At 38.2% G+C, this 27500-nt stretch overlaps 1 protein-coding gene and 1 non-coding gene across 2 annotated transcripts in view; one reads left to right on the top strand and one right to left on the bottom strand.

Moving 5' to 3' along the window:
• The first annotated feature begins 3234 nt into the window (after positions 1-3234).
• On the top strand, positions 3235-9409 carry tex55 (testis expressed 55). Its single transcript, XR_008301109.1, has 4 exons — positions 3235-3390; positions 3549-3680; positions 5249-5311; positions 7115-9409. It is a non-coding gene; the product is annotated as a testis expressed 55 (transcript).
• A 132-nt stretch (positions 9410-9541) lies between these two features.
• arhgap31 (Rho GTPase activating protein 31) overlaps positions 9542-27500 on the bottom strand; it is a 34798-nt gene continuing 16839 nt past the window's right edge. Inside the window, exons 2-12 of the mRNA XM_026921855.3 lie at positions 26010-26112; positions 24096-24240; positions 22458-22540; positions 22166-22273; positions 21555-21700; positions 20001-20208; positions 18249-18373; positions 16685-16741; positions 15502-16254; positions 15095-15255; positions 9542-14197 (exon numbers count right to left, since the gene is read on the bottom strand). Of these exons, the coding sequence (XP_026777656.3) occupies positions 11984-14197; positions 15095-15255; positions 15502-16254; positions 16685-16741; positions 18249-18373; positions 20001-20208; positions 21555-21700; positions 22166-22273; positions 22458-22540; positions 24096-24240; positions 26010-26112 (4103 nt within the window). The 3' untranslated portion in view covers positions 9542-11983. The remainder of the gene's footprint in view (positions 14198-15094; positions 15256-15501; positions 16255-16684; positions 16742-18248; positions 18374-20000; positions 20209-21554; positions 21701-22165; positions 22274-22457; positions 22541-24095; positions 24241-26009; positions 26113-27500) is intronic.

The following is a 27500-nucleotide window of genomic DNA, read 5'->3' as shown; positions in this document are numbered from 1 at the left end:
CACAGTGCTGCCTGTCAAATTAGAAACGTTTAAAAAAAAAAAAAAAACACCAACAAGCTAGTCTGCCCTCCCTTTAAACCGTGCCTCCTCTACTTTCTACGCATTTCTATTTTCTCATTTATTTATTTAATTTTTTTTTTCTTCGTCTTCTTCCCTCCCATCCTCCCCGCCCCCTCCTCCTCCTCCTCCTCCCCCCGCTTCCCCCCCTTCACACACACCCCCCCCCCCCCTCCCCTCCCCGCCTCCTCTCCTCCCCCCTCTCCTCCCCCCGACGTCCCCAGCTGACCTCGAGGCGACGTAAGGAGAACGCTCGCGCTCCCGTCGACCAATCAGAGCGAGAGGACGCGCGCGGAACTTTGTTTTTCGTTCTCCAATGGATTCACAGCGTCGTAATGACGGACACCAAATTAATGCAATAGTGCTGCCCCCGATCTATCTAACCCCCCCCCACCACCACACACACACACACACACACACACACACACACACACACACACACACACACACACACCCCGTTACCCCCACCCTCTCTTGTCTAGACAGTGACAGGTGTGTGTGTGTGTGTGTGTGTTGAAGTCTCTAGTCTAGACCAGGAATAATTACTATTTCACACTGTTTTTTTTGTTGTTGTTATGTTTTGTTTTGTTTTGTTTTGTTTTTTTTTTTAGACCGAATAACTTACATCTCACTAATGCATACATATGCAAATTATTTCGCGCAACAAGGAAATATGTTTTAGCTATAAAAAAAAAAAAAAAAAAAGAAAAGAAAAGAAAAAAACTCAGGCATCATTTGGCGACACGTTTTTCCAAGTGACGCGCTAATAAATAAATAAATAAATAAATAAATAAATCTGAAAATAATATACACACCAACCGATTTAGCCGATTTCACCTTGACCTTCCGGTTTAGCAAATAAATAAATAAATAAAATGCGGTCACATCAAACATTCGCTATTGTTTTCACGCCACCATGATTGTTTTAATAACCTACTACTTAGTACGGAAGTGTGTGCCACACACACACACATATATATATATATATATATATATATATATATATATATATATATATATATATATATATATACATATACATATATAAATACATGCATACAGGCTCTGGCCGGTTGTCATGGTAACAGTGATTCTCGTTGTAGCTAGTTAGCTAGCTAGCCCGCGCCTACTAACCACCACAAGTGGAGTATTATTAATTTTTATAACCTACTTAGTATGTTTAGTATAGGATTTGAAACATAACCTATATATTTCCTTGACTCTGCGCTCCCTCTGCCGGATTAAACCCTCAATAACAGCAGGGTTTTTTATTATTTTTATTTTTTTTTTCTCTCTTTTTCTCTCTCTCCGCCTCGGGTTCACAGAGGGACACGAGCACCGTCTGCCCTACATAACATGCGCGCGCCGTGATGTCATCTGAGGACGACGGTGTAACCTAGAAACGGCGATTTCTTCTTCGGCTTCTTTTTCTTCTTCTTTTCCTTCTTCTTCTTCTTCTTTGCTTCTCTCCGCCTCTGTAATATTATCTAATCTCGTGTTTTATAAAGCACTTTTTACTTCACAAACAAAAAAAAAAAAAAACCGGAGAAAAAATAGTTAGCCAACAAAATGCAAGATGAATTAACTATTTATTTTACTATTTATTTTTTTAAGTATTTTTTATATAATATAATATATTAAACTGTACCTCTACAAGCTTAATCAGATTCATCAGATCACAACAAAGTACAAGTCAAGTTTATTTACCATTTACACTATATATCCAAAAGTTTGTGCACCCCTGACCATCACACCTATATTTGATTTTTTTGCTTTTTAAATATATAATGGGGTGCCAATATTTTTTGCAGTAGTGATTTTTAGTTGATTTTGTATGAGAACATGATGTAGAATAAAAGAAAGAGATCTTATAAATATTATTCCTTTGTTTCTAGACCTGGTCAAAAGTTTGTGCACCCCTGACCATCACACCCATGTGTACTTGATGAACATCACATTCCTGATTTATTCTTATAACTTTGCTGTTATAATAAGCTCCACTCTTCTGGGAAGCTTTCCACTAGATGTTGGAGCGTGGCTGTGGGGATTTGTGTTCATTCGGCTACAAGAGCATTAGTGAGGTCAGGCGCTGATGTTGGGATGTCGAGGAGGTCTGGGGTTCAGTCGGTGTTCCAGTTCATCCCAAAGGTGTTCAGTGGGGTTGAGGTCAGGGCTCTGTGCAGGACACTCGAGTTCTTCCACTCCAACCTTCACACACCATGTCTTCATGGAGCTCGCTTTGTGCACAGGGGCATTGTCATGCTGGAACAGGTTTGGGCCTCTTAGTTCCAGTGAAGGGAAACTGTAATGCTACAGCACACAAAGACATTCTATATAACTGTGTGCTTCAGACTTTGTGGTAACAGTTTGGGGAGGAAACACATATGGGTGTAATGATCAGGGGTGCACATACTTTTGTATTTACATTAAAATGCTTACAATGAGGCTCAGGAAATTGCTTACATGTAATAGACACACACACACACACACACACACAAGCAAAGAAACAAATGTACTAAAGTAAGACGTAAAGTGAGCAAAAGGAAAAAGTGTGACACAGGAGATGAGCATTTATATAAAATAAAATAAATTAAAATAATACTTCATTCTTTTCTTTTCACACTTTTATAAATTGTTACATGTCATGATAAATGATAAATTCTTTACAGTAGGCTTTCTCGGACTTTTAGCACTAATAATAAAAATAATAATAATAATCCCTCATTTGATCATTTTTTAATGATCATAGTTACACTATTTAACTATTATTTAAATATTTAACTGTTAAATACATTAGGCAGGTTAGGTGAAAAGTATGCAGTTTTATATTTATGTATTTATTCCTACACTTTATTAAAATATTTTTAAAAATAACGTTTTGCTTATATTCAAATAGACTTTACTGACTGCTATATTATACTATATTATATTATTTTGTCATATTTAGGACAGTAGAAAGTGATTCTGAACGCCACCTTTCTTTTTCCACATGTATACTTCTGGCCCTGTAAAACTATAAAAGCGTTAAATCCGGGAATTTTATTTTATTTCCGCATTCTTATGACTAGAGATTTGAAACAGTTGACCGTTAAATATGCGCACGTGCAAGTGCGCGATTTGAAATTTAAAAAAAACAACGGTCGGTATCTTATTACAGTAATGACATCATCCAAGTCTCTCGTGCGCGGTTGCCAGGGGTTACAGCCTGACATTTCAGTCGCTATAAACAAACCTGCAGGAAGCCAAACTGTGAAGAACACCGTGTTTTCTGTGGTTTTATTCAATTTAGGAATCAACTCCTCGCTTTACAGCGATCATAATTAGTGTAAAAGGGTAACCTGCTTCATTACAAAACCTTAACTGATCAGAGAGTGACGCAATTCATTAGTTTTGGTTAAATTAGCTAGTTAGCATTGAGTATTTAGAAGAAAAGTTCTCAGGCTTGCAAGGCCATGTTTCTAATCACTTTTGGGATTTTTTTCTCTTCACAGTCAGAAAGACTTTTCGGCTTTATGATGGCGGATTCAGATTTAGGTACAGCAGAAAAAGCAGACAGCTCTGCAGACCCTTATGAAAGGACAGTGAAGTACCTGGAGAGCCATAACATTCTGCAGATATTCCAGGTAGGAAAATGAGCGTCATTATCCTGATCATCCTGATGGTACAGGTTTAATCCAGGGATAACCAACTGTATGACCTGGAAAGACCTTTATTGCTCGGAATGTCCCGTCTGTGTATTATTCAGGAGATTTACTGCTCGATAAACCAGTCATGCACAAGATTAAAATGTTCCTGAAATCAAAATCGGTGTTTCTGAGCTTTTTTGTAATGGACACCAATGTGACAGGATATCTAGAAAAAAAATAATTTTGAAGATATCCTCATTTTACTTTTACAGTTCTAGTAACAGACACATTTTTCATGACTCATCTTGTACTAATCTTGTGTTCATCCAATTACATGCTCTCTAGTACATGTATGTCCCGCCCAAGGGGGCGTGTCTTGCTCTACAGTAGGAGCATGTTAGCATTAAACATGGTTTTTCTGCGTGTTTTTCATTGTGCGTCTTCCCGCACCGTATTCTCTTTCCCACCTCAGAATAGATGGTTGGCGTTCATTAATTTGGAAGAGGGTGGAGTTTGTGTGAGTGCGTATCTAATGGACAGTCTTCGAAAAAAATGTTTTAACATCTCGAGGCTGCTGAGTGTCAGAATGTCACCACTTCAGACTGATGGAGAATCCTGTCTTTGTACAACATTAGTAAGAATCTCCCGGTGACGAGCCTGCGGCTCTCCGTCACCATCGGCACCTCTGGTGCTCGACCTCGTCTCAACCACGTACGCCAAAAACGCAAAGTGGGGTCCATGAAGCATAGCCAGTGGTTTGGGATTTTTTTTTTTTTTTGGTTACTGTAGTAGAAATCACAAGCCACATTTTCAACCCACATAAACATAAGGTTACACCATTATATTTAGGGGTCCAAGCACCAAAGTCAACTCAGACCTTTGATGTGTTCTATCAAAGAAAGTCTCTGGGATAGAAAGCTCTATGGCTTTAATAAACATATAAAATATTACTTGACAAATTTAAATAATGTTCATGAAAAAAATCAATAGTGAGGAGATCCGTGGAATTATTTATTTTTCAGTTATAGAGGTCTCTGGCTACCAAAAGATTCAGAACCCCTGGTCTAGGATGTTGTCCTGATTAAAATGAAAGCAGCGGTGACAAATTCTCCACAGCTGAGAAAAGACTCTGGATAAACTCTTCCCCATATTTAGCTAGTTCACTAAGCTACCGTCAAGTGTGTTTAGACTGGGCGGGGCTGTGCCATAACTCCAACGCTATTGGCTGTTGTGTAAATCAGTCAAGCACTTCAACACTCCATCACCCTGACTTCCTGTTTCAAAAGGAAACACACAAACATATACTGAATCAAATCACAGCTCTCAAGCCTTTTCAGGAGGACTTTAACTGTGGTCTAAATTAAAATTTAAAATAAAAATTTGAATTTTGTTTCAGCAGCACTTTCTAGGAAACGAAAAAATTAGCAGTAGGTGAGACGGCCTAGTCACGTCACAGCCAGAAATCATCAGCGAGATCATAAGCAGGTCTGCTCTACGCCGAGCGAGCCCCGGTTATTACTCATCTCATTTTCTCATTTTCTCTTTTTTTTTTTCTCTTTTATCAGGAAATCACAGAGAGCCTGGTTTATGACAGACCTGATGACCCCCTGCAGTTTATGTTAGAGCAGGTACACATGGATATGTTATGAGTTCCCCAGGCAGCTCAGATATTTCTACATCAAAAAGCATTTGCAGTGATGGATGCCCACCGACCCAGTGATTTAGCCCATAATTTACTTCATAATTGCTCACAAAAAGCAGCTTTATTTGCCAAAAATCCACAACACAACCCCAGCGCAACACTTCCTGTTTTGCCCGATCAGCTCTGTTTCATCAGAATCTGAATTCTGCCTGAAGGTGAAGGTGGATCTTTATGAACACAGTTAGTGATTAATAGCCTAAACTTTCGAGAAATAGTTCCACAGAAATGTTCAGACATGTTTGGTGTCTGATGTTTGTTTTTTCAGTTTTGCGCTGGAGCCTCATGATTCATGACTCTTACACGTCCAGAACTTGTTAGATTCATGAATCTAAGAAGGACTAGATGTGTATCCCAGCCATAATATCCAAATTAAAAAATTATTAAAAAAAGTAATACTGTTGTGCTGGCAGTTGGTGACCAAACCTATATATCATGATACATATCGTGTATCGTAAAAATCTTTTCAGGTACCGTGGTATGATATTTCTGCCGTATCGCACAGCCCTAGTGCTAAAGAAAAAAAGCAGTTCTTGGAAAGCTAGCCTCACATGCCGCCTCACAGCTACAGAGTCCTCAGTGGAGTTTCTGTGCATGTGCTCTCCATGTCCATGTGGGTTTCATCCGGGGCTTTTCCAGTTTCCTCTCAGCTCCTAAGTACTGTAGGTGGATTGGTGACGCTAAATCACCTCCAGGTGTGAATGTGTGTGTGGTGTCCTGCAATAGACTGCCGTCTTATCCAGGGTGTATTCCCGCCTCACACTCGCGGATGGTCCCAGGATAGACTCCGGATCCACCGCCATCCTGACCAGGATAAAGAAATCGCAGAAGATTAGTGAATGATAAAAAAAAGGAAGATGGCCGCCCCATAAATAACGTTACATCGTTCAGCTACACGCTGAAGTTCGGTTGATGTTTATAGATGACAGGATCTCCCACTGTGTCCTAAACTACATCAGCACATCTGGAGAACTGGATGTGGTTTGAGGCGGATATTAACACCAGAGGTGCCAGCTGTGGCATTTTAAGATTTTTTTTGGCCTGTTGCTATGGCGATACAGGAGACACCTAAAAACTATGCCTCTCTGCTTTCTCAGATAAAGCAGCAGTCGGATACAGAAACAGAGATAAAATTTGCACTGAGGAAAAGCCGAGTCTGTGGAGGGGAAAGGACGCACGACGCATTTGCTTCGAGTAGCAGTTAATTTCTCCTCATGTCGCTAAAACTTTGACCTGTAAATTCACAAGCCTCATTTTATGAGCCAGTAGAAAACAAGAAGACGAGATCGATGCTCGGTAAAAAAAATGAACATTTTTTTTGTTTTTTTTTCAAGGGTTTTTTTTCCAAAATTCTTTTTTTTTTTTTCCTCAGCCTGCTAGGATTTTCTTTTCAGTAACGTTGTAAACTAATTTCTATTATTTGTTAGCAACATTCGTCTCATAGCTCCAGTAAAAAAAAAAAACAAAAAAAAACATGCATGCCCAGAGCAAGGTCATATTTGAATGAAAAAGAAGATTTCAGACACCAAACATCTCGACTGTTCAACTACACTGATCTTTTTTTTAAACAGACTATCCCTTTAAACCCAATTATATTTATTAATTATTTTTTTTAATGAAAGCATTAATACATTTCTTGCATAGCTTTTGCATTATAATTCAGAGACTGGATTTTTTTTTTTTTTTTAACACAATTCTGTTTTTACTCTCCGTTTTTTTACTGTGTGTTTAGTTGCAGAAGAAGATCCGAGTGCGTGAGGGGTCAAGCGAAGCTGCAAAAGCTGAATAGTTTGCTCAGAAATGGGACTGTGCAGCATACAATGAAAAGTATGTTAGCCACATATTTGCATACTGGCATTATTTTTCCTCAGATGCAGTCATAATTGCAGCTCCTATTGTAAAAAAAAAAAAAAAACAGATTTATTTCCTATTTTGCTTTGACAATCCTGTTTGGTTTCTTTTATGAGATATTATTTGTATTCGCATCAAAGAGACTTGTTCCAACAGACACGGCTTCAAAGCAACCATCGTTTGGAAACTCAGTGAGCAGGGCGAAGAGAATTTCCTGAGGGGGGAAAACATGCTAAAAAAAAACCACATGTTTTTGTGCTTTATAAGAGCAAGATCGGTAAATTGGTAAAGTCCTCCAGGTGATGAGGAAAAATCGATCCATCCTAAGAGTATGATGAAAGTAGATTTGTACTAAGAAACTGGCTTTAGGTTTGCAGTGAAAACAAACACTGGCTCACACGCTGTATTCAGATTTGCATGAGGGTATTTTGGCTGTAGGAGTAAAGGAAGTCTTTGTTTATAGTAGGTTTACCTTTCAGTGTATCGCTCTGGTCATCATCCTGCGCTTTGAAGCTGCATCTGCTGTTTCAGCTGCGCCACATAAAGCCCTGTTAAGTACATCCTTTCTCTGTGATTTAAGGGGAGCCAGAAGCGCAGGGCTGAAAAACAAGAAACGTCTCTCCATCCTGGTGGATTAAGCACGAATGAGAATTGGATTTCAGTGCGTAAGGTTAGAACAGACCGTTTTCTTTCTTTTCTTTTTTTTTTTTTACTCAGAATAAGCGCATCTGACAGCGTGCTGTTACTCAGGAACATCAATGAATCTTAATAAAGCCTGACAGTCATCCTTCATCAATCAGGTTATAGGAATTGGTTATAGGATCTTCATAACGATCTTATCAAAGCTGATAAGTGGATGAACGGAATCGTGAAATTAATATGCATTAGTGTTTTACATTTCTTCGATTTGTAAGTTTGCTTCTACACAGGCATGTGCTGATCATCAGGAGTATAGTAAGTAAGGAATAAAACATCATCATCATCCATGTCATGGTGTTACAGGAAAATAATCAGTGATGAAGTTACTGTCAGCACCCCGACGTTGATTGTTGCCCTTTAACAGCACGTCCTGAAATGTTTTATTCCTCTGATACCACAATACTAACAGTTTTCCAACAATTACAGTTTTTTTTTTGCTGATGAAAGAACGACATATCATACTTTTTATCCATTTGTAGTTACACATAATGTTGTGAAACAAATTAGTTCCTGTTATCACTTAGCAGCTATAAACAGTCATTCCCTCACCAGCCTCTCTCTCTCTCTCTCTCTCTTTTTTTAAATTAATGAGACAAAAAAACAAAATTCAGCTTGTCATGTTGCAGAGAACCCGCAAAGTGTAAACTCCTCTATCCTGAAGATGTCAGAAAACATAAAGTTACAGCTTTACCTCTGAGCGCTGACACTGGAGACTCATTCCATAACTGTTAAACGAAGCTTTCCTTACGGAAAACGTCACCATATCAACAATTACACACCTTTTTTTTAATCGATTTACCTGAAGCGACTGCTGTACAACCCGTCCCTGCGAACGAGCTGTTACTACAGAAACAAAAAGTTATTAGAACGAGGGCATTAATATAAACCTGAGATTTGCAGCTGCACTACTGTCAGAGCTGCTGTTCTGGGAAATTAATCAACTCAGATCAATCCCAGTAGAATTCAGCAGTGCTGTGGGATATACTGAGTTATTTAACACGAACAATATTGTTATAATAAAAAACACCATCACTACAATTGCAGTCCATTGACAAAAATAAAGCCTCTCCATTGTCTCCCATAGCGACAGTTACTTTCTAAAGTTTGTAATTTTCACAACATAATTCACAACAGGTACGTTTTTAAACCTCACATGAAAGCATATTTGTTTTCTATGGCTTTTAATTGTTGATTTTTGGAAGATGTAAATTGTTTTAATTTTTTCTTCAAGGTTATTTTCATTTTTCTGTTTTGTTGATTTTTGTTTTAGTATCCTTGTATTTTTGTGCTGCTGTACAGTCCTTTGGTCTACTTTGTAGTGGAAAAGGCTCTATAAATAAAGTAGACTTGAGACTTTAAATACAGTACAGTAATAATATCGTAAAGCAGGATAGAAGTTAACTTTAATATCGACATATGCCTACATGTAGAACACCATTTCACTCTGTTTATCTGCACTTTCAAGTCATAATAGATGTTTTAAAATATTACGCATAGATGTGCACTACAAAAATACTTACTTATGCAACAGCTTTTAAATTGCACTACTTAAAATATCCAGCATGGAACACATGCACATTTCATACAGTAAATATTAAGTATATTTATTGTGTTGTTTACAGTGGATACATATAATAAATCCAGTTTAAGCAATAAAAAAAAAAATACATTACAAAGTTAGTGTTCTTTGGTTACAGTTATTGACAACATAAAATTTCTTTCTTTTTGTCTCCATACACTCCAACATATAGAATGTACATTTGTGCTTCATCTCTTTCTCTGAAACATCCAATATGTTTAAAACTGTATTTTTAACACGCCCTCATCGACTTACAGCACAAGAGCAGATTTTTAAACTCGGCCTCAGCATTTTCCTTGCCGAGTCGTACTCTCTGTGCTAATTAGCTAATTTCATATTATTCCATATAAGATTCAATATTCCCATGTTGACACGTATGTACGGATTAAACACACCATCATTTCCTGAAATCTCATCTCAACAAACTTCACTCGAACTGACAGTAATTTAACCACCCTTTTGCTGTAATCCATTGTACGCAGAAGAACCTGAAAAGTACAACGGAGCAGTCGCTGGACTTGGGATTCCCAGTCGGAGATTTGGACTACATCCACCTAGCCCAAGTTCTCCGACATAAACACTCCTGACTTCAGAACAACGTGGCGGCACACACAGTCAACAGTAAACAGATTTCCTTTTGCATCAGATTTTACGTGATACGTAGCTTTTGTGTTGTGAAAAGATGTTTTAACAGCTTTGTAAGTTTAGATTTGTAACATAATTCTGTTTATTTCAGTCTAACGCAATCATAGTGACAGATCATGTTCTTCAGATTCAGAGACTAGCCATACAAATATGATTATGGTCTGGGAATCCGTGTTTTTTTCCGTGTCGAAGCACTGGAACGTGTTTAGGTCATAACTCCGAGTACAATGGATTGCAGCATTAAGCCGTGAAGCAGATGAGAGCGTGTTCAAATCAGTTTCAGAACCTTCACGTTCTTCAGCTTTTCATCATTCTGTTTCTCTCAAACAAAACATCTACTTCCAGATACCAACCAACTAATTCAAAGCAAGCCTTATCCCAGCAAAAATCTTATCTTTATACACTAATCTACACAAAGCTAAATGGGTGTCCTTCAGACAACTGTACTAACAACTACCCCAGGATCTAGATTTGCAGCTGTAACAAGTCGTTTTATACAACAGTGATATTCTCAACACAAACTGAATGTCATGAGACCCAAATTGCATAAATAAATACACACTTGATGAATTTTCAGGCATTTTTTTTTTGTACAATCAATAACATCTTTCTTATAGATATTTATTTTAAATGGCGACACTTCATGTCCCAGTATTACATTATATCACACAATATACGGTAACAATAAGCACACACGATATTGTTGTCGTGGAAACTTCAGAACATCGTCCCGACTCCTGTGCTCCATTTGGAAGGAGGTGGTTAATGTAGCCAGCATTTTTTTTTTTTTTTTTTTTTGGGCAGCATTTTCATTTTATTTTATGTTTTTTTTTTTTTTCATGGATTTTTAAAAATATGCATCAAAACGGTGCCACCAAGGTTTTTTTTCTGGTTACGTAACCTCTATGAAAAGGCGTTTATCACATTGTGCATATTTTATGTGGGCATTCAACATTTATAAGCTGTCCTTGATGGTGTCATGATGACAAGCCATTTGTGTCAGTTAAAGCTAGACTGTACAAGTCGAATATTCCAAGATGAAGATGCTAGATGAAGTAGTGAACAATAAACAAAAATAAAATATAAAATAAAGATTATGAATCAAGACTTCAAGGTTTTATGTAAATCTATGCAGTGACACCATAGATATTAATTGCACCATTGTTACAACACTGCATATCTGATGTATTGCCACATCCCATATTTACTTCACGGCAGATAAAAAGGAAAAAAAATGCCTTTTTCTTTTTCTCCCTGTTTTTCTCTCTTAAAACACCAACATGACATAAGACTATAAGCAGAATTTTTTTTTTATCATTCCATTCAATTTCAGTTATCAGTTATCCAATCGGATTTTGGCTTCCATCCCATAATCCCTGAAATGGATATAAAAGTAAGAATTAAATAAACACATTGCAGGATTTAATACTATTTAGAAATCTGACCCGAACAACAAAAATCCCCTGAATTATTTGATTACTTGATCCGTGTAACGCTTCTTTGTAATTCAGTGGAACTTCATCTTCACCATCTTCACTATTTCGAAATGTACAGCAGTTAGCACTAAACATATTTTTAATGCTACTTCACTAAAAAATGGTTTTTGTTTATCTTCAAGGGCTCCTTGATGTGAAAAAGTTCCTTAGCAGCAGCATTTTACAAAAAAAAAAGTTCTACATTTATCGCCTGTAGAATTAAATGGCACCTTGTTAGTTGAGATTGTTTGGTCAGCAAGAAGAATATGGTGCAGAAAATAAACAGAAACTTATTACATTCAGCAACTGTTCTCTAGCTATGATGTGAACATTCACGAGTCTAACATACGGCTCACTCGATCTGCCGACCGCTCCTGTTGTCGAAAATCATAGACCTCCTCTGGGGCTGGTAAAAGCAGCTTGTAGAGGTTTCCAATCTCTGTCCACTCTTGGGCAAAGTCATCTTGTTTCGTAGGGTGACCCCATCAGGGGTTTTAAGGTTCTCTGTGAGCTCCTTAGTGAGGACTTCAAGAGGAGGTGTTTCAGCAGGACTCTTGATGGGTGACAGGACAAGTTTTCCGTCATCCCCCGCTGGGTGATAGTCCATGATAGGAAAGGGAGGACTAAAGAGAATCAGGCTCTGAGGCCTTGGACGATTCCGGAAGGAAGACCTTTGAAGTAAAGTAGATCTTTCTGGTCTGGAACAGTCCATAAAGGAGTCCCCATTGGCAGACCGCTTCCTCCTCAGTACTGGAAACTCAGGGGCAGGCGCTGCCTTGCACATCTCTGGCGTTTTTTCCATGGACGCCTGTCTTTGGATCCTTGTGACCGGCTTGCAGTTTTCCCTTTCCTCTTTGGAATCTTTTATTGCCTGGAGAGGAGGTAAAGAATCTGCTTTCTCTACTTTGATCTTCTCAGGTCCACTTTCCCTCTTGTCTTGCTCATGGCTGCCCTTCTCCGGATGAACCAGATGTGGTATGTGGCTGTACTGGACTTTCGGAGGTATAACAGGCACCGCTTTGGCCTGACAAGTTTTGATCATGAACGCAGTGCGCACTGAAGACACACTAACCGGCGCAGAGTTGCGTCGCATAGGTGCTTGACGGTCCCTTAGGAACATCTCCAGTTCCAGAGACAACCCATCATGCTTTGTTCCAGAAGGGGTTATTGCCCCCCTCTGCAAAGAGGAATGATCTGCAAGATCAAGGTTCTGCTGATTTGAGATGTCTCTGATGCACCGGCTCCCCAAATCCAGGTTAAGGGAGTATGGTCTGTGTTTTGGAGCAATGTTTTCCTCATTCCTCTCTGCGATGCAGGGCTCGTGAGACACCTGTCTGTGAAATCTTTGGGAAAAGCCAGAAGTCTTTGGTTTTGAAGCACCACTGTTTCTCTTTGAGATTCTGTTAGTCTCCTCTTGGTTAATGGTAGTCTTGGCTTGTACAGGCTGTGGAAGGTCCTGTTTCGTCTCTGCTTTCTCTCCAGGATCTTCAAAGTTATCACCAAGTAAGGGCTCAGTTATATTTTCACAACCCGATTCATCTGCCTTTTTCACTTTGGAAGAGAGATCGAGACCAGGTTCACGGGTTATGGCTGTATTTTCTGGTACTTTCCCTGATGGAGGTTCTTCATCTACAATCTTCTTGTCTTTTTGCAAGTGATTGATGCTCAACTGGGTAGATGTTTTGATTTCAGCTCCTGAAGCTGGCACTGGTGTTTTAAACAGAGGGAAAAGATCTTCCAGTTTTGTTGAGTGGAGTGGGCTTGTGACCCACTGTTTGGCAGTGCTGAAGTCTTCCCAGGGCTCCACTTGATCCAATCCTGCCAAATGACTCCCCCAAATATCATCATCATCTTGGCTTGGGATTTCTATAGTGAGGCGTCTCTCGTCCAAGCATTTCGAAAGCCTTTCAATGTTACTTTTTACTTTGGTTGTTAAATTAATGCTGATACTGTTAGTTTTCTTCTTGTCATTTTTACTGTCATCATGGTCCTTTGGTAAATCTATATTCTTGTCTGTAGACAAACCAGGAATTTTGCCACATGGTTTGTTATCAAGACTACTACCATAAGCAACGGCGTCATTCCTTTCCTTGGCTGAAGGATCTTCAGGTGAAGAAGGCCAGGGATCAGCATCTTGGAGGATATCTGTCTCCTTCAAATGAAGGAAGGGTGAGAGCTGCAGCTTGTTTGCCAGAATGTCCAATGACTCAAACGAATCCAAGCTCTTGTGATCCTTTTTATCAGCGTCTAAGTAATTCCAGTCAAAGTCGTGTGAGGATGGCGTTTCCGGCGAAAGCCTTGACGTGGTGTTAAAAAGTGTAGCACCTGAACGGTCCATCATGAGACTGTTTATGATGTCTTTGAAGTGTCCCTTCGAAGACACTGGATGAGTAGGTAAACTGCTTCTTCTTTTAGCTTGAACAGTAAGATTCAGAGCACCATCATGTCCAGTGATTTTGCTCATAGAGCCACTGGTTTTCAATTGGTCATTCGAAACGTTTGTTTCGGACTCGGTGATCCTGAGCTCATGATCAGACCACAGCTCTGGATTGATCGATTCTGCATCCTGTACGAGACAATAAAAATGGTGTGATTAGTCTACATTGTGATTTAGATTCTAGATTCTAGACTATTTAAAATAGCTATAATTCATTTATTCATTGCTTTAGATAATACAGTAGTTCGGGGATGGATTACTGACCACAACTATTGGTCACGTTCCAGTTATGAATTAAAATTGATCTTAATCCTAAAAATTATCCTAATCCTAATGAAGTGAATTAAAGACTGGGAATATGTAGTTGGAAATGTTACAGGTGGAGATAAGCAGATGAAAATAAAACATGGATAACCGTAAACCCACACTAAGTGTGTCGATGAAAAGAAAACTGAAAAAAAGAAAGAGAAGACAGAGATCATTAATTTTCCTTAACAAGTTAGATTAAAAACTAACTGCGAATTAAAATGGGACAAAGAAGACTTGTCATGTGTTCACTGCTGGCCATTTAGCCGGAGCTTGTTAAAGAGCTGGATTTTGACGATTTGGTGGATGAGTCTGCGTGGTGAAAAGTAAAAAAAGAACACTCATAATGGATGTAGTCGTTTGCATGTGATGGGTTGTGAGGCGATCAGGGCTCAGTGCATTGGTTCATGAGTAGCGGGATGGAGAAGAGAGCTCGGGTAAGTTTCCTGCCCAGGGGTGCAGGATTTCCTAATCCCTCCCTGATAGTTATGGTAATGAATATAGAAAAAAAGGCAAGTATCACAGAAAACTAATTAAAACAGACAGTGATTGTAACAGTGTTATATTCTTAAAAAGGACGAGAAAATAACCCGTAAATCAGTACTAGTAAATGGTCCAATAAACTATGCAATATCAATTTCACCCTGACTCAAACCAGGCAAATAAGGACCTAAGGAATAATAGATTCCTGAATACAAATAATGATATTATCACTCTTACCAGTTGGTCCAGTTTTTTTGGCTCAGTGAGCTGCCCTGATGAGGCATCCAGTTCTTTCCCAGAGGATTGAGGCATTTCTTTATGGTTTTCTGTTGCTTTAGACTGAGATGGCATTAAGTTCTCTGACATTTCTACACGAGGCTTTACCTCCACATCACTGCCTGAAAGAGTGAACAGAGAAGAACGTTTTCATTAGAAGGAGATTTGTATTCTTTCCAGGTCAAACTGATTTGTTCTTACAGAGACACTAAAGATTTTTTGCTATTACTGCTCCCAAAAAATGTTTTATTAACATTTAAAAGCAGCTCATTACTTTGAATACGTTATCTGTAAATCTAGGATTATTTGAGCCACATTCATATGCACATTTGCATGCACAGACACGCACACACACAATCTTATCTTACTCTGTGCTGCTGTTTCGGAGGGGACCACCCCGGTGCTCCTCTCATTCATTTGACTCTCCTCTGTGGGGACGGAGCTGCTGTTGCTATAGATACCGTATCCTCCGCTGTTGCCGAGCGGGTTCTCTCTGCCCCCAAATAGTCTCTCCCTGTCTCGGAAATCAAAGCTCCCACTGTTGCTGGGGAGTGGCTCTCTAAAGCTAGCACTACCCAAGCTTCCCAAACTGCGTTCCCGCTCTTTCCCTGCCACCCTGCAGGGGGTGCTGTTGGAACTGATGACCGCTGACACGCGCAATGGCACGGACACCGCAAACGGCTCCGAGATGTTGAGCGCCTTACGTTGATGCCTCGGCGACGACTCCAACGGGAACAAGCTGCCTGGAAAAGATGGCCTTGACGAACCGTTGTGCGAGGAACCGGAATACAACATCCGGCGGTTTTTCGGGGATGTGGGCCGGCACGTGGACAACTCGTCCCCTTTGAACACCTTCAACTGCTCAGGAAGAGCACGCTGTAACGGAGATGAAGTGGAAGACGATGAAGATGGAGAAGACGACGACGAGGTGTTTTGAGTCCCTCGGACTGTCTTCACGCTCGGACTGTTCCCGGTTTCACCGCTGGCTTTTCGTAATTCAAATTCCCAGTTAGGATCCTGTTCATTAGTATCGTAGTTGATATCCGAACCCAGGGTTCGGGATTTCACCACAGGAGCGAAGAAGCCATTTTTTCCTCCTGTTGACACGGCTTTATCATCATCTGAGTGGGATTAGAATAATTGGGTTACAATTTTGCAGTTATATGTGAGATATCGTACAGATTTTGAGGATGTAATATGTTTTTTGTTGCATTAAGTAAATGGGATGAGTGAATAACGTCCTGATTAGACCTGAAGTGTGTACAGACAAAAATCTTGTTATTGTACAATTAAAAATATGGCACTATTTCAGTTCAGAATACTAGAAAATACTGATTAGAGCACAGGTGTGATGTGTGTAAATTAGGCTTTTCACAGGACACCTGATTCTCCGTTGATTGTTTCTGTACCACTTCACACGTACAAACGCTAACAGGACACTCTGCACTTAATGTTTTTTTCCCCCCACTTGTACAGAATCTAGTATTTAAACATATACACAATGGAGAGTGTGGGCTGTTTCGTGCTCATGGTGTTGTGTTGTAGCTCCACCTGTTGGCTGAGAGCAGAGGGAGTCCATGCTCTTGGACGGCCGTATCCCAGTCTTTTCTGTGGAATGAAGGAAAAAAAAATATCTCCGTTTTATGTTTCAAAAGCACATCTGTTTAACGCCGTGTGAAATTACACATTATGAATTCGATAATGATGTGTGACCGCACATCTTATTAGATTTTTAGACGCCATTAACATTGAGTAATGAAAGTCAAATTCTCTCTTGAAGCTCTCTGATATAGAGCCAAAAGGAAAAGGAAGCAGTGGATAAAAAAGGTTTTTGCGTTCTGTAAAACATCAGATACGTGTAATTTGAAACGTCTAAACATTCAAAAGCAAGTCTTTACTTCTTTCCATTTTACAGAAATTCTCTCATTTTCATTAATACTCAAATTCCAAAATCCTTATATAGTGTCCAGTGTTCTTTAGTAATAGACTCAGAAACATTTAAAAATTCAACTAGATTACTTACTTTTTCTTCATTTTCTTGCATTTTAATTTTCTTATTATAGCCATAAACCATGTACCAGCTCTAAGTGTGTGTTTTATTAATTTGTTAATTTATTTATTTTTGCAGAAATACTCATGCCAGCTAACTGGGATGAGTATTAAACATTGACGGTCCTGTTAGAATATGTGTAGCTTATTAGACACATGGCTCCAAATTTATTGCTAATTAAAAATGTAATGTACTAAAGACCACTCTGTCCAAATACATGCTTAAGTTCTGACATAAAGGGTGTGTCCCTAATGTGAGATTTTATTTATTCTTAACAAAATAATACGAATCATCTGCATACACACATTTGAACATTCTAGTTTAATTCATTTCTTCCTATTAACATGCACTTGAGTATGTTTCTCTTTCCTTTTGTATGTATTTTTTTTAATAAACAGTCGGCTATGAGGCTATGAGATTGTTCTACACAGAAGTATAATGAAATTAATTAAAGCAGTTAGATTAGATTAGAAGTAGTCCAATGATCTGATGCGTTTAGTGTTTTAAGTAATATAAAAGATTACATTACCTTTACATTACATTTATGCCTTTAGTTGTACCGGATCACATTTCCTCAGTAATTCACCCGACATCACTTGGGTATTGAACCTGAACACTTTATCTCTGGATATTAATCAAATATCAGAGTGAAATTCAATAATCTGCTCCATTCTGGGCTACGCTTTAGCTTTAGATATCTCTCAGCAGTGTACATACTGCAGCCTATAGTGATGAATGCAAGTATTTTATTCTCTATCACCTTCATTTTTCTGACTTTTTCCCTCTATACATGTATAAGCTAAAAAGACCAATCAGCTGCCTCCGTTTTCTTCTTCTTGTCATATTCATTTCAATTTAATTTTATTCATACAGCGCTTTTAACAATAGAAAGCAGCTTTACAGAAATCCGGGTGTATATTTAGATCCCTGAAGTGAACAACCCTGAGGCGACAGTGGAGAGGAGAAACTCCCTGAGAAGACATGGCAAGGCATTCTTCTGTGAGTCTTTCTTTCTTTTTCTTTAAAATTCCTGTCACTTTCACACAACACACACACACACCATACCTGAGACGTTCTGCGCTCTCATGAACACGCTCCCATTGCGACTCAGCTTCCCCTTGCCGTCACCGACGGATCGACCCAGACTGAAGATGGACTTCCACTTCTTCGACTTTCCAGAGAATTTCCTCCTGTTATGGAGACGAACACATCATTACACCTCCGAAAGCCAACCTAGGCTTCAAGCTCACGCGTGTAGCTCACATGTCAAACATTCTGAGACTTCTGTTCTGTTCTCTTCTGTTCAGGTGGGCAGATGGAGACATTGAGCTCCACTGAGGTGTGAAAAAGCAGAATTGTTAATCTATCGCAGCTACAAGCGATTTCACCCCACATGATGGGAAAGAGACCTTAAAGGCAGACATTTTTCTTACTCCTGTCACGAGACACAGAGAAGGAAATCAAGTGGAAGAGTGGAAAATAGTCAAAGATCTCTTGAGAAATATTGTCATTCATTTCTTTCGCAGAATTTAATTCGCATAAAAATCAAATATACTGGATCAAATACATACGAGGTGAGATTACTTTTATTGTTGAATGTAAATGTAAAATATTAAAAACTCCAGAGAACATTAGGAACGCTCTACAGCTCTAAAGCCGCTTTTAAATTCAGATCAAAACCATGTTTAGCCTGAGCCATTTATAGCTCTCAGGATTTCTTTTTTATTTTCTTTGATATATATTTTTTCATTGAGTCATTACTTGTAAATTGTTTCATAAAGTGCTTTGTGCCTTTTGACTGTTTATATATTAAGCACTTCGAGATTTTGTTCTCAAAATGGAATAGATTGCTGTATAAATAACGATTTAGCGCACCGCTGTACAGATACGCTTTGGATGGTGGTGGCTTTCCATTAACTGTCAGGGTAAAGAGGGGGCCAATACTTTGTGCAGAGCAACAAATGGGCCACAGTCAGTAATTTTACACCTACATAGTGACCTATGTGGCAGGTAAACCTAATAAACCTGCAGCTTTGTGTATACAGTGAGTGTGTGTATGTTGTGTGATAGATATATGTGTGTGTATGTGTGTGTGTGTGTGTGTGTGTGTGTGTATACGTGGGTGTAACAAAAGGTTTAAAATAACATTGACATTGAAAGCCAAATTATAGTGCACTTATAATGAACAAGATAAGTGGAACCAGTTTGTTTAAGTGTGTGTGTGTGTGTGTGTGTGTGTGTGTGTGTGTGGGTGGGTGTGTACAGTAAATGTATTGACATGTTATATAGCATATCTGCTTTCAGGAAAGTCTGTGATGAACATGGTGCTCGTAATACTGTACAGATTATTAACCATTATTCAGGCTCAAAATAGAGAAGTGGGGACATTTGAAAGAAAAATGGGGACATTTGAAAGAAAATTGGGGACATTTGTAAGGTCTCTATAAAAAAAATTGGGGACATTTGAAAGGTCTCTCTAAAAAATTGGGGACATTTGAAAGAAAATTGGGGACATTTCAAAGAAAAATGGGGACATTTTGTCTCTTACTATTTTATCTTTTATGTTTATTTTTGTATGTCATTCTACACATCCTTAAAACTGTCTGTTGTGCAAAAGTTTGCATCCCCCATGTTGTTCTACATGAAAATCACCTTCAACCTTCAATTCCGTAATGATAAAAAACAAAAAGTGCCTTTCAGGGCGTATTCCTGCCTGCTGCCAGTGTTCCCGGGATGTACCAGGATAATGAAATGTGGTCCCTATATAAAATTGTGTGTGTGTGTGTGTGTGTATGTTTGGGTGTGTGTGAGGCGTACTTGCTCTCACTAAGCTCTAGAACGGTGTGGTACATGCCGGCGGTGCTCGTGTCGGGAAGGCTGTTCTCTCGGAGTCGCTCGGTCCTCGCCGGGTGATTGGGAGCGAGCGATCGAGCCTGAGCTTCCTCCAGACTCATCAGCTTCATCGGTGGACACTGACTCACTGCCGGCAGCGTAGCGTACTTCTCCACACACGTTACAGCCGCACCTGCGCGCGCGCACACACACACGCACACACACACGCGCGTGTCAAAGTGAACTGTTGCGTCTATTACGTAGCGTGTAATTTCTACTCAATAAACATTCTGAAACACATCATTCAGAGCAGCGTAATAAAAAAAATAACATTAATATATAATGATAATGATAAGGATCGTAGAGTGGAACGCCGCACAGGAACGGGAACCGAGTTCCAGGATATGGGACTTTATTAAACAAATCAATAACTCACGGCGCAGCACCTTCAGAGATCTCTGAGAACCGTTTCCGATTTACAGTTAAAGATGTTCGGAAGAATCTGGTAAAGTGGTGGAGTCATAATGAATATACAAATATGTATATAATAAATATACATTCCTTTTTTTTATTCACACTGTATGTAAATACAACTGAAGAAAAACTCAACTCCATAAATGCCTCATAAATAAAACAAACAAACAAACAAGAGCTTGTACAGATTCCTCTAAGTAATTATTATTCACACTATTTTGTCTTTTTTGTCTTTTTATCTATATTTTTACTTTATTTACTCACTCGTGATGTTTATTTTACATGTCAGTTGAGTGCCAAAGTTTGTATCCTCTATGGTTTTTGATTTAAAAAAACAAAAGTAAAATATTTTTCTTACAGTTTATTTACAAATATGTTAAAAATGGAGTATTGTTGCTGCAAGCAAGACAAACATAAGGAGAGAAAATATAAAAATTAAGATCATGACTTTCCTGCTCTCCACGAAATGTCTTCTCCGATTTGTTTTAAGGGTGTGTAAACTTTTGCACTTGAATATATTGTGTACTTCTGAGATTAATTGTTTTTCCTGTTTGTAGAAACTTTAAAATTCTATGTGCATAGATAACATTATTATTATTATTATTATTATTATTATTATTATGTAGTGTGTGTCAGTTTATATGATCAGGCGTGGTCCGGTTCGTGTTGATTTAAATCGAACTCGGACTCGGTCGTTAACTGTTTGTGCTGCTGCTGGATCTCAGCCCAGTGTTTTCGTGCTGTATTTTTGGCTCTGTGTCTAATTTCATTGTTTTTAGATCTCCTCCCTTAAGGGCCCTTTTCTTTTTTGACCGTCATAATCACAGAAACAGCGGCGGCTCAGCGAGTGAGACTACGAGGCTCTGAGGATCTGCGTTTTTGTTTTTGGCCTGTAGGTTATGAGTTTAAATCCCAAAGCCCTGAATCCTGACCTGGTATTTATGAAACTGATGGGTTTTAACTTTACATTATTCATCCAGGTGAATAAATGTAAATGTGTATAAGATGGAGTCTTCCTAAAATTTATGTGTGATAAAAAAAAATGTTCTAAACGTGTGAGTGAACCTTCTTTCAGGGGTTTTGGAGGATCGGCTCCGGGGTTAAAGATCTGCTCCGTGTGATTCAGGATGAACTCCACCACCGACTGCTGAACCCGAACCTCCAGAAACGCCTCGTCACCGTTACACGCCGACACCTCGATCTCCTTCGAGCTGCACACATCACCGAGCAACAGCAGCCGCGTGATTACGTCTATTACATGTCTTATAACATCTCACAACATGTGACTAATATAATATAACACAATATGTAAAAGAAGACATATAGAAATAAGAAATAATAATATATAAAGTAATAAAGAATATAAAATAAAAGCAAAGGTATACTGTATATAATAAGAGAACATTTACAATTAAAGCTACTTATTATATTTATATTGTAACCAATCAAATTTAAATATTAAATATTTCAAATATATATCAATATGAATATAAAAAAAAAATATTTAGAAATATTTTTAAATTATTATTTCTGAATGTATGGTCAGTTTAAATGTCAAAATAATAATAATAATAATAATAATTGTTATTATAATGAAATGATATCAAATAATAATAGAATATATATAATAAAGAAACCAAATAAAATAAAATCAATTTTTTTTTTTCTTTTCTGACCGGAGCAGGTTAGGAGCCCACACCAGGGCCAGGTTGCGTGTGTGCATGTTGGTCTGGTGGCTGAGGGTGGCCAGGTGAGCCAGGTGCTTCGCCAAGTACTCCAGAGTTCTAACAGCACACAGCGAGCGAGAAGGAAACGTCAGAGAACTCACATACACACTAACACTCATGTTTAAAAAAAAAAAAAGTTCATTATTAATATCTACAGTAAAGAAACAAACGCTGCTGTGTTGCGTAAGTGAACGTCAGTAGAAAGACTCGTTCGAAGTGTGTTCCAGGTGTTTTTTTTTACCTGAAGTGGGCGATGGGAAGCTCTTCAATGACGCGCTGCACGTTCCTGAGCTGCTCATGTTCCTCTTTCACCGACACGGCGTCCTGCATTTACAAAATAAACGTAATATTTACAGTCTGCTGCTCCATACATTACTGTCATACATAACAACTTGCTTAATTTACATAAATTAGCATATACTTCATAGTTTAAAAGATATAAGCTATATAAGCATTATGGTTTTTTTTACATAAGAAAAAGATTAATGTACCTATAAACATCCACAGTAAGTATAAAATCTCTATAAATATATACGATAATTAACAAAAAGTTTAATAAAAATAATAAAAAATTGAACGTGTACAAAATATACAAACATGACTAAATTCCTAAATTTTAATATTTAAAAAAAATAAATATTAAATTAATACAGAATATTAAATAACAATATTAAGTAGTAATTAATTATGAAATAATATGAATGTAATATTAAAATACAGTCGTAAAATATTGCATGATGAAATGAATTATAATGCATTCTTAAACGCAAATTTAATGTTAATTAAATTTATTGTTAATTATTTTATTAAGTGCACCTGAAGACTCCCAGAAGCCAAGGAGTTATACTAGCATCAGCAATTAATTAATTAATTAATTAATTTAAAAAATGTAATTAATTATATGTGTTAGAAAAACAGTATCAGCAAAAGGTGAACAAATATACAAGCAATAGCAAAAGGTTTTGTAGATATAGCATAAAAAATAGTTAAAAAATAAATATAGAATAAAAAATAAAAGCAAGATTGATATATTGACATACATCCTCCTCTACTGCTATGTCTCACTTTTATTCTTAATTATCTTTTAATTCAGTCTGAGGCTGTAAAATTTCCATTTGTCTTCCGGTATCTTGTATTGTTAAATGTTTTTATGTATACATCTGTCTTATATTACTTGTACAGCACTTTGGTTTCAACTTCAGATGTTTTTAAATGTGATTTATAAATAAATAAATAAATAATCTAAACATATTAGCAGTCAAATAAGCTGTAGATAGATGTATACAGATGCACAAGCATTAGCTTTACAGGATACATAGATATTAGCAAAGTACATATTAATGATTTATACAAATTAGCACTGGCTAATAATGAAAACTAAGATGTGATTAATATTAATAACCGTGAAAGTCAGATTTGTTCAGTTTTGTGAACAGACGCAGGCCAAACTTTGGTTGCTAGCTACAGAATTAGCATGTTTTTCTGTCAGTGGTACGCTTTTAGTAAATCTCACACACTCTACTGTCTTTTCCCTGTGTGAATGTGTGTGTGTGTGTGTGTCTTTATTAGCATAATAACGCTTTCAGGAAAATACTTTGGACGCTATAATTGGCATCTAAAAGCTAACTTTTATGCTATACAGTGTATTATGAGGTTTTTAAATTTAAATTACACGTCGCACCTCACAGGTTTTATCTGATTTTACCGGCTGCCGGGGTTTTGTTTGTGTTTTGTTGTTAATGTAACATCACACACACTTTTTTTTCCAGGAGGAAAAAAAAAATCATCCCACCAGGTAATTATGAGTTAAGCGAAGACAGAAAGGTGTAATTAGCGTAATTCCGACGTGACGTGAAGGCTCTGTCGTGTCCTGACTCACCGTGAATTTCTGGTAGAGTTCGTAGGTGAGCAGCGGGTTGGGCAGCTCCCTGAAATACAGCTTACACAGCGAGCCGACGCAGTGGATGTCCTGCAGATACACTTCCTTAGTGAGGTCGGGACACTGCTCCGAGTTGAACTCCTGCCTGCACACACACACACACACACACACACACACACACGCTTTAATTTTAACGCAACACAATGAAACACTTTTTCAGGTGCAGATCAACATTCACTGTAAAACACTGCAGTTACACAACTGGAAAATAATAACATTAACATATGAGGGAAATAAAAGCTAACACAGTTAGTGAAAGCTAACATCAAACTAAAGCTAACGCAGTGAGTGAAAGCTAACATCAAACTAAAGCTAACGCAGTGAGCGAAAGCTAACATCATACTAAAGCTAACATCAGACTAAAGCTAACACAGTGAGTGAAAGCTAACATCAAACTAAAGCTAACACAGTGAGTGAAAGCTAACACAGAGAGTGACGCTTACACCAAACTAAAGCTAATGCAGAGAGTGAAAGCTAACATCAAACTAAAGCTAACACAGAGAGCGAAAGCTAACATCATACTAAAGCTAACACAGTGAGTGAAAGCTAACACAGAGAGTGACGCTTACACCAAACTAAAGCTAACACAGTGAGCGAAAGCTAACATCAAACTAAAAGCTAACACAGTGAGCGAAAGCTAACATCAAACTAAAAGCTAACACAGTGAGCGAAAGCTAACATCAAACTAAAGCTAACACAGTGAGTGATGCTAACACCAAACTAAAGCTAACACAGTGAGTGAAAGCTAACATCAAACTAAAGCTAACACAGAGAGTGACGCTAACACCAAACTAAAGCAAACATCAAACTAAAGCTAACACAGTGAGCAAAAGCTAACTATCAAATAAAATTAACCCTGTGAGTAAATGCTAACTTAAAGAGCAATCTCTAACCTGATGAGTGAAAGCTAACACAGTGAGTGAACGCTAACATCAAACAAAAGCTATTCTATTGATTGAAAGCTAACAGCATTAACATCTGACGGAACTTAAAAATGTTAAATCTATTACATTTGTCTCTAATGAGGTTAATGTGTATCTGACGTAGACCTTCTGAATAAATGGTGACTTTTCGACATCTATGTGAACATCCCTGTAATTTCCCGCCTTTTTTATGCAAAGCTAATAATAGCAAAGTAACAAACAATAGCTAGTACAGTGAGTGAACGCTAATTTAACCTAATAAACATTAAGAGTGCCTCTCAGTCAGCTCGCTAGCTCCCTCAGTGGTGAAGCAGTAGATCATGTAGACTGACTTTCCGACGCCATGACAACGTACTCGCATAAAGACGTCACCACTGGCTTTTTTCACCAACAGGACCGATATCTTTCTGAAGTTATATGTCATATAAATTTGTTAGCTTAATCGCATGCGTTTCTTGCCGTCATGGTGCTTCGAGCAGGATCGTAAGCTAGCTAGTGGATTTATTTAATTTATTAAACACGTAGAAGTCATTAGACTCAAACACACCGTATACAGAACGTCAAATAACGTTAAAAATCGCTAACGTAAGTAATCATTTGAGAGCTACAACAACAACGATAACAAGCTACTTATATTTGTAGACAAAGTTGGCTGAGAGTTCGTCCGCCATTTTGTTCGAGCTGAGAAGCTTCGGAAAACATGACGTCATTTCTAGTAATGAGCGTTGATGCTCCCTGGTTTTTGTGGTGCATTGTGGGATTTTTTACGTTCCAGTGCACTGGAAGGAACTTAAAATGGCCGCCTCCCTGATCAGCGCCCTGAGTACTGAACTAGCGAGCGAACTGAGACGAAGCCAGCAATTAGCGCAACATGAAGTGCTAATATCAGCACAAGCGTAATGATTCAGTAGCTTTAACTGTAACCTCTGACCTTAGGCGCTGGATGTTGGAGGTGATTCCTGAGAGTCTATAGATTCCGTCAACGATGCCGTGCTTCTCAATAAACTCCGCACACGTCTTCAGAACCTGAGGAACTGAGACACACAAACAAACAAACAAATAAATAAATCATGCAGTGACAGCAGCTAATCCGCACATTTTCTGATCAATAACAGGAAAAAAACTCCGCCCACAGCGTCATGTTGATCGGATGCAGCTTATAGCTTGGGAGTTTGGAGCTTCATCACTTCATCACGACGTTCAGACGTAAATACGAACTTAAGCGCTACTCAGACAAACAGAGGCGTGTCTCAGTTATGCAAAATTCAATCTCAGTGAGTGAAACCTAAATAGCAAACAAAAGCTGATCTAGTGAGTGAAACCTAGCTAGCAAACAAAAGCTAATCTAGTGAGTGAAACCATAACTAGCAAACAAAAGCTAATCTAGTGAGTGAACCCTAACTAGCAAACAAAAGCTAATCTAGTGAGTGAAACCTAAATAGCAAACAAAAGCTAATCTAGTGAGTGAAACCTAGCTAGCAAACAAAAGCTAACCCAGTGGGTGAATGCTAACTAGCAAACAAAAGCTAATCTATTGAGTGAAACCTAAATAGCAAACAAACGCTAACCCAGTGGATGAACTTTAACTAGCAAACAAATGCTAATCTAGTGAATGAACCCTGACTAGCAAACAAACGCTAACCCAGTGTATGAGCCCTAACTAGCAAACAAAAGCTAAACCAATGAGTGAAACCTATCTAGCAAACAAAAGTAGATCTAGTGAGTGAACCCTAACCAGCAAACAAATGCTAATCTAGTGAGTAAAACCTAGCTAACAAACAAAAGCTAACCCAGTGAATAAATGTGAACGTAACTAAAATAACATTAACATCTGAAGGAACTCTTTCCAGATGTAAAATGGGCGGAGCTAATTATCATTGACCAATCGCTATGCTAATGTTTTTTTGTCCCTCCCACTGAGTTTTGTTCAAAACTAAACTTTTTCAGATGTGAAGCTTAGCAAATAAACACAAACCCAGTGAGCGAAAGCAAACTAGCAAACAAAAGCTAACTCAGTAAGAGAAACGAATTAGCAAACAAAAGCTAATCTAGTGAGGAAAAGCAATATGTCAGGCGGAGATTTACGTTTTCGGCTGTAAATAAGCTCAAAATTTGTAGAATGATGTTCAAGGTCAATATTAAATACATAAATCTGACAATATGATCATATCCGTAAATATAAACATATACGGCGTCTTAATCCGAGACATTACTTCACTTAAGGGCGGAATTTTATCTTACGATAACTCCACCTATTTAGCGTGAGCTGTTAGCATAACACAATGATTCTTTATCCATTAACCAGCGAGCGTGTTTTCTTTAGCGAAAAGCGCAAATTAACCAAAATGTTGGTACGATTGATTCATTCCCAAACTCGAACCTGCGTAAAGAAAACATGACGGAAATATACCGTAGCGTACGC

The sequence above is a fragment of the Pangasianodon hypophthalmus genome, chromosome 27, assembly GCF_027358585.1.
Source record: "Pangasianodon hypophthalmus isolate fPanHyp1 chromosome 27, fPanHyp1.pri, whole genome shotgun sequence".
In the NCBI taxonomy this organism is placed as follows: domain Eukaryota; kingdom Metazoa; phylum Chordata; class Actinopteri; order Siluriformes; family Pangasiidae; genus Pangasianodon; species Pangasianodon hypophthalmus.
The sequence above is the reverse complement of the archived record's forward strand: the minus strand, read 5'-3'. Positions and strand labels throughout refer to the sequence as shown.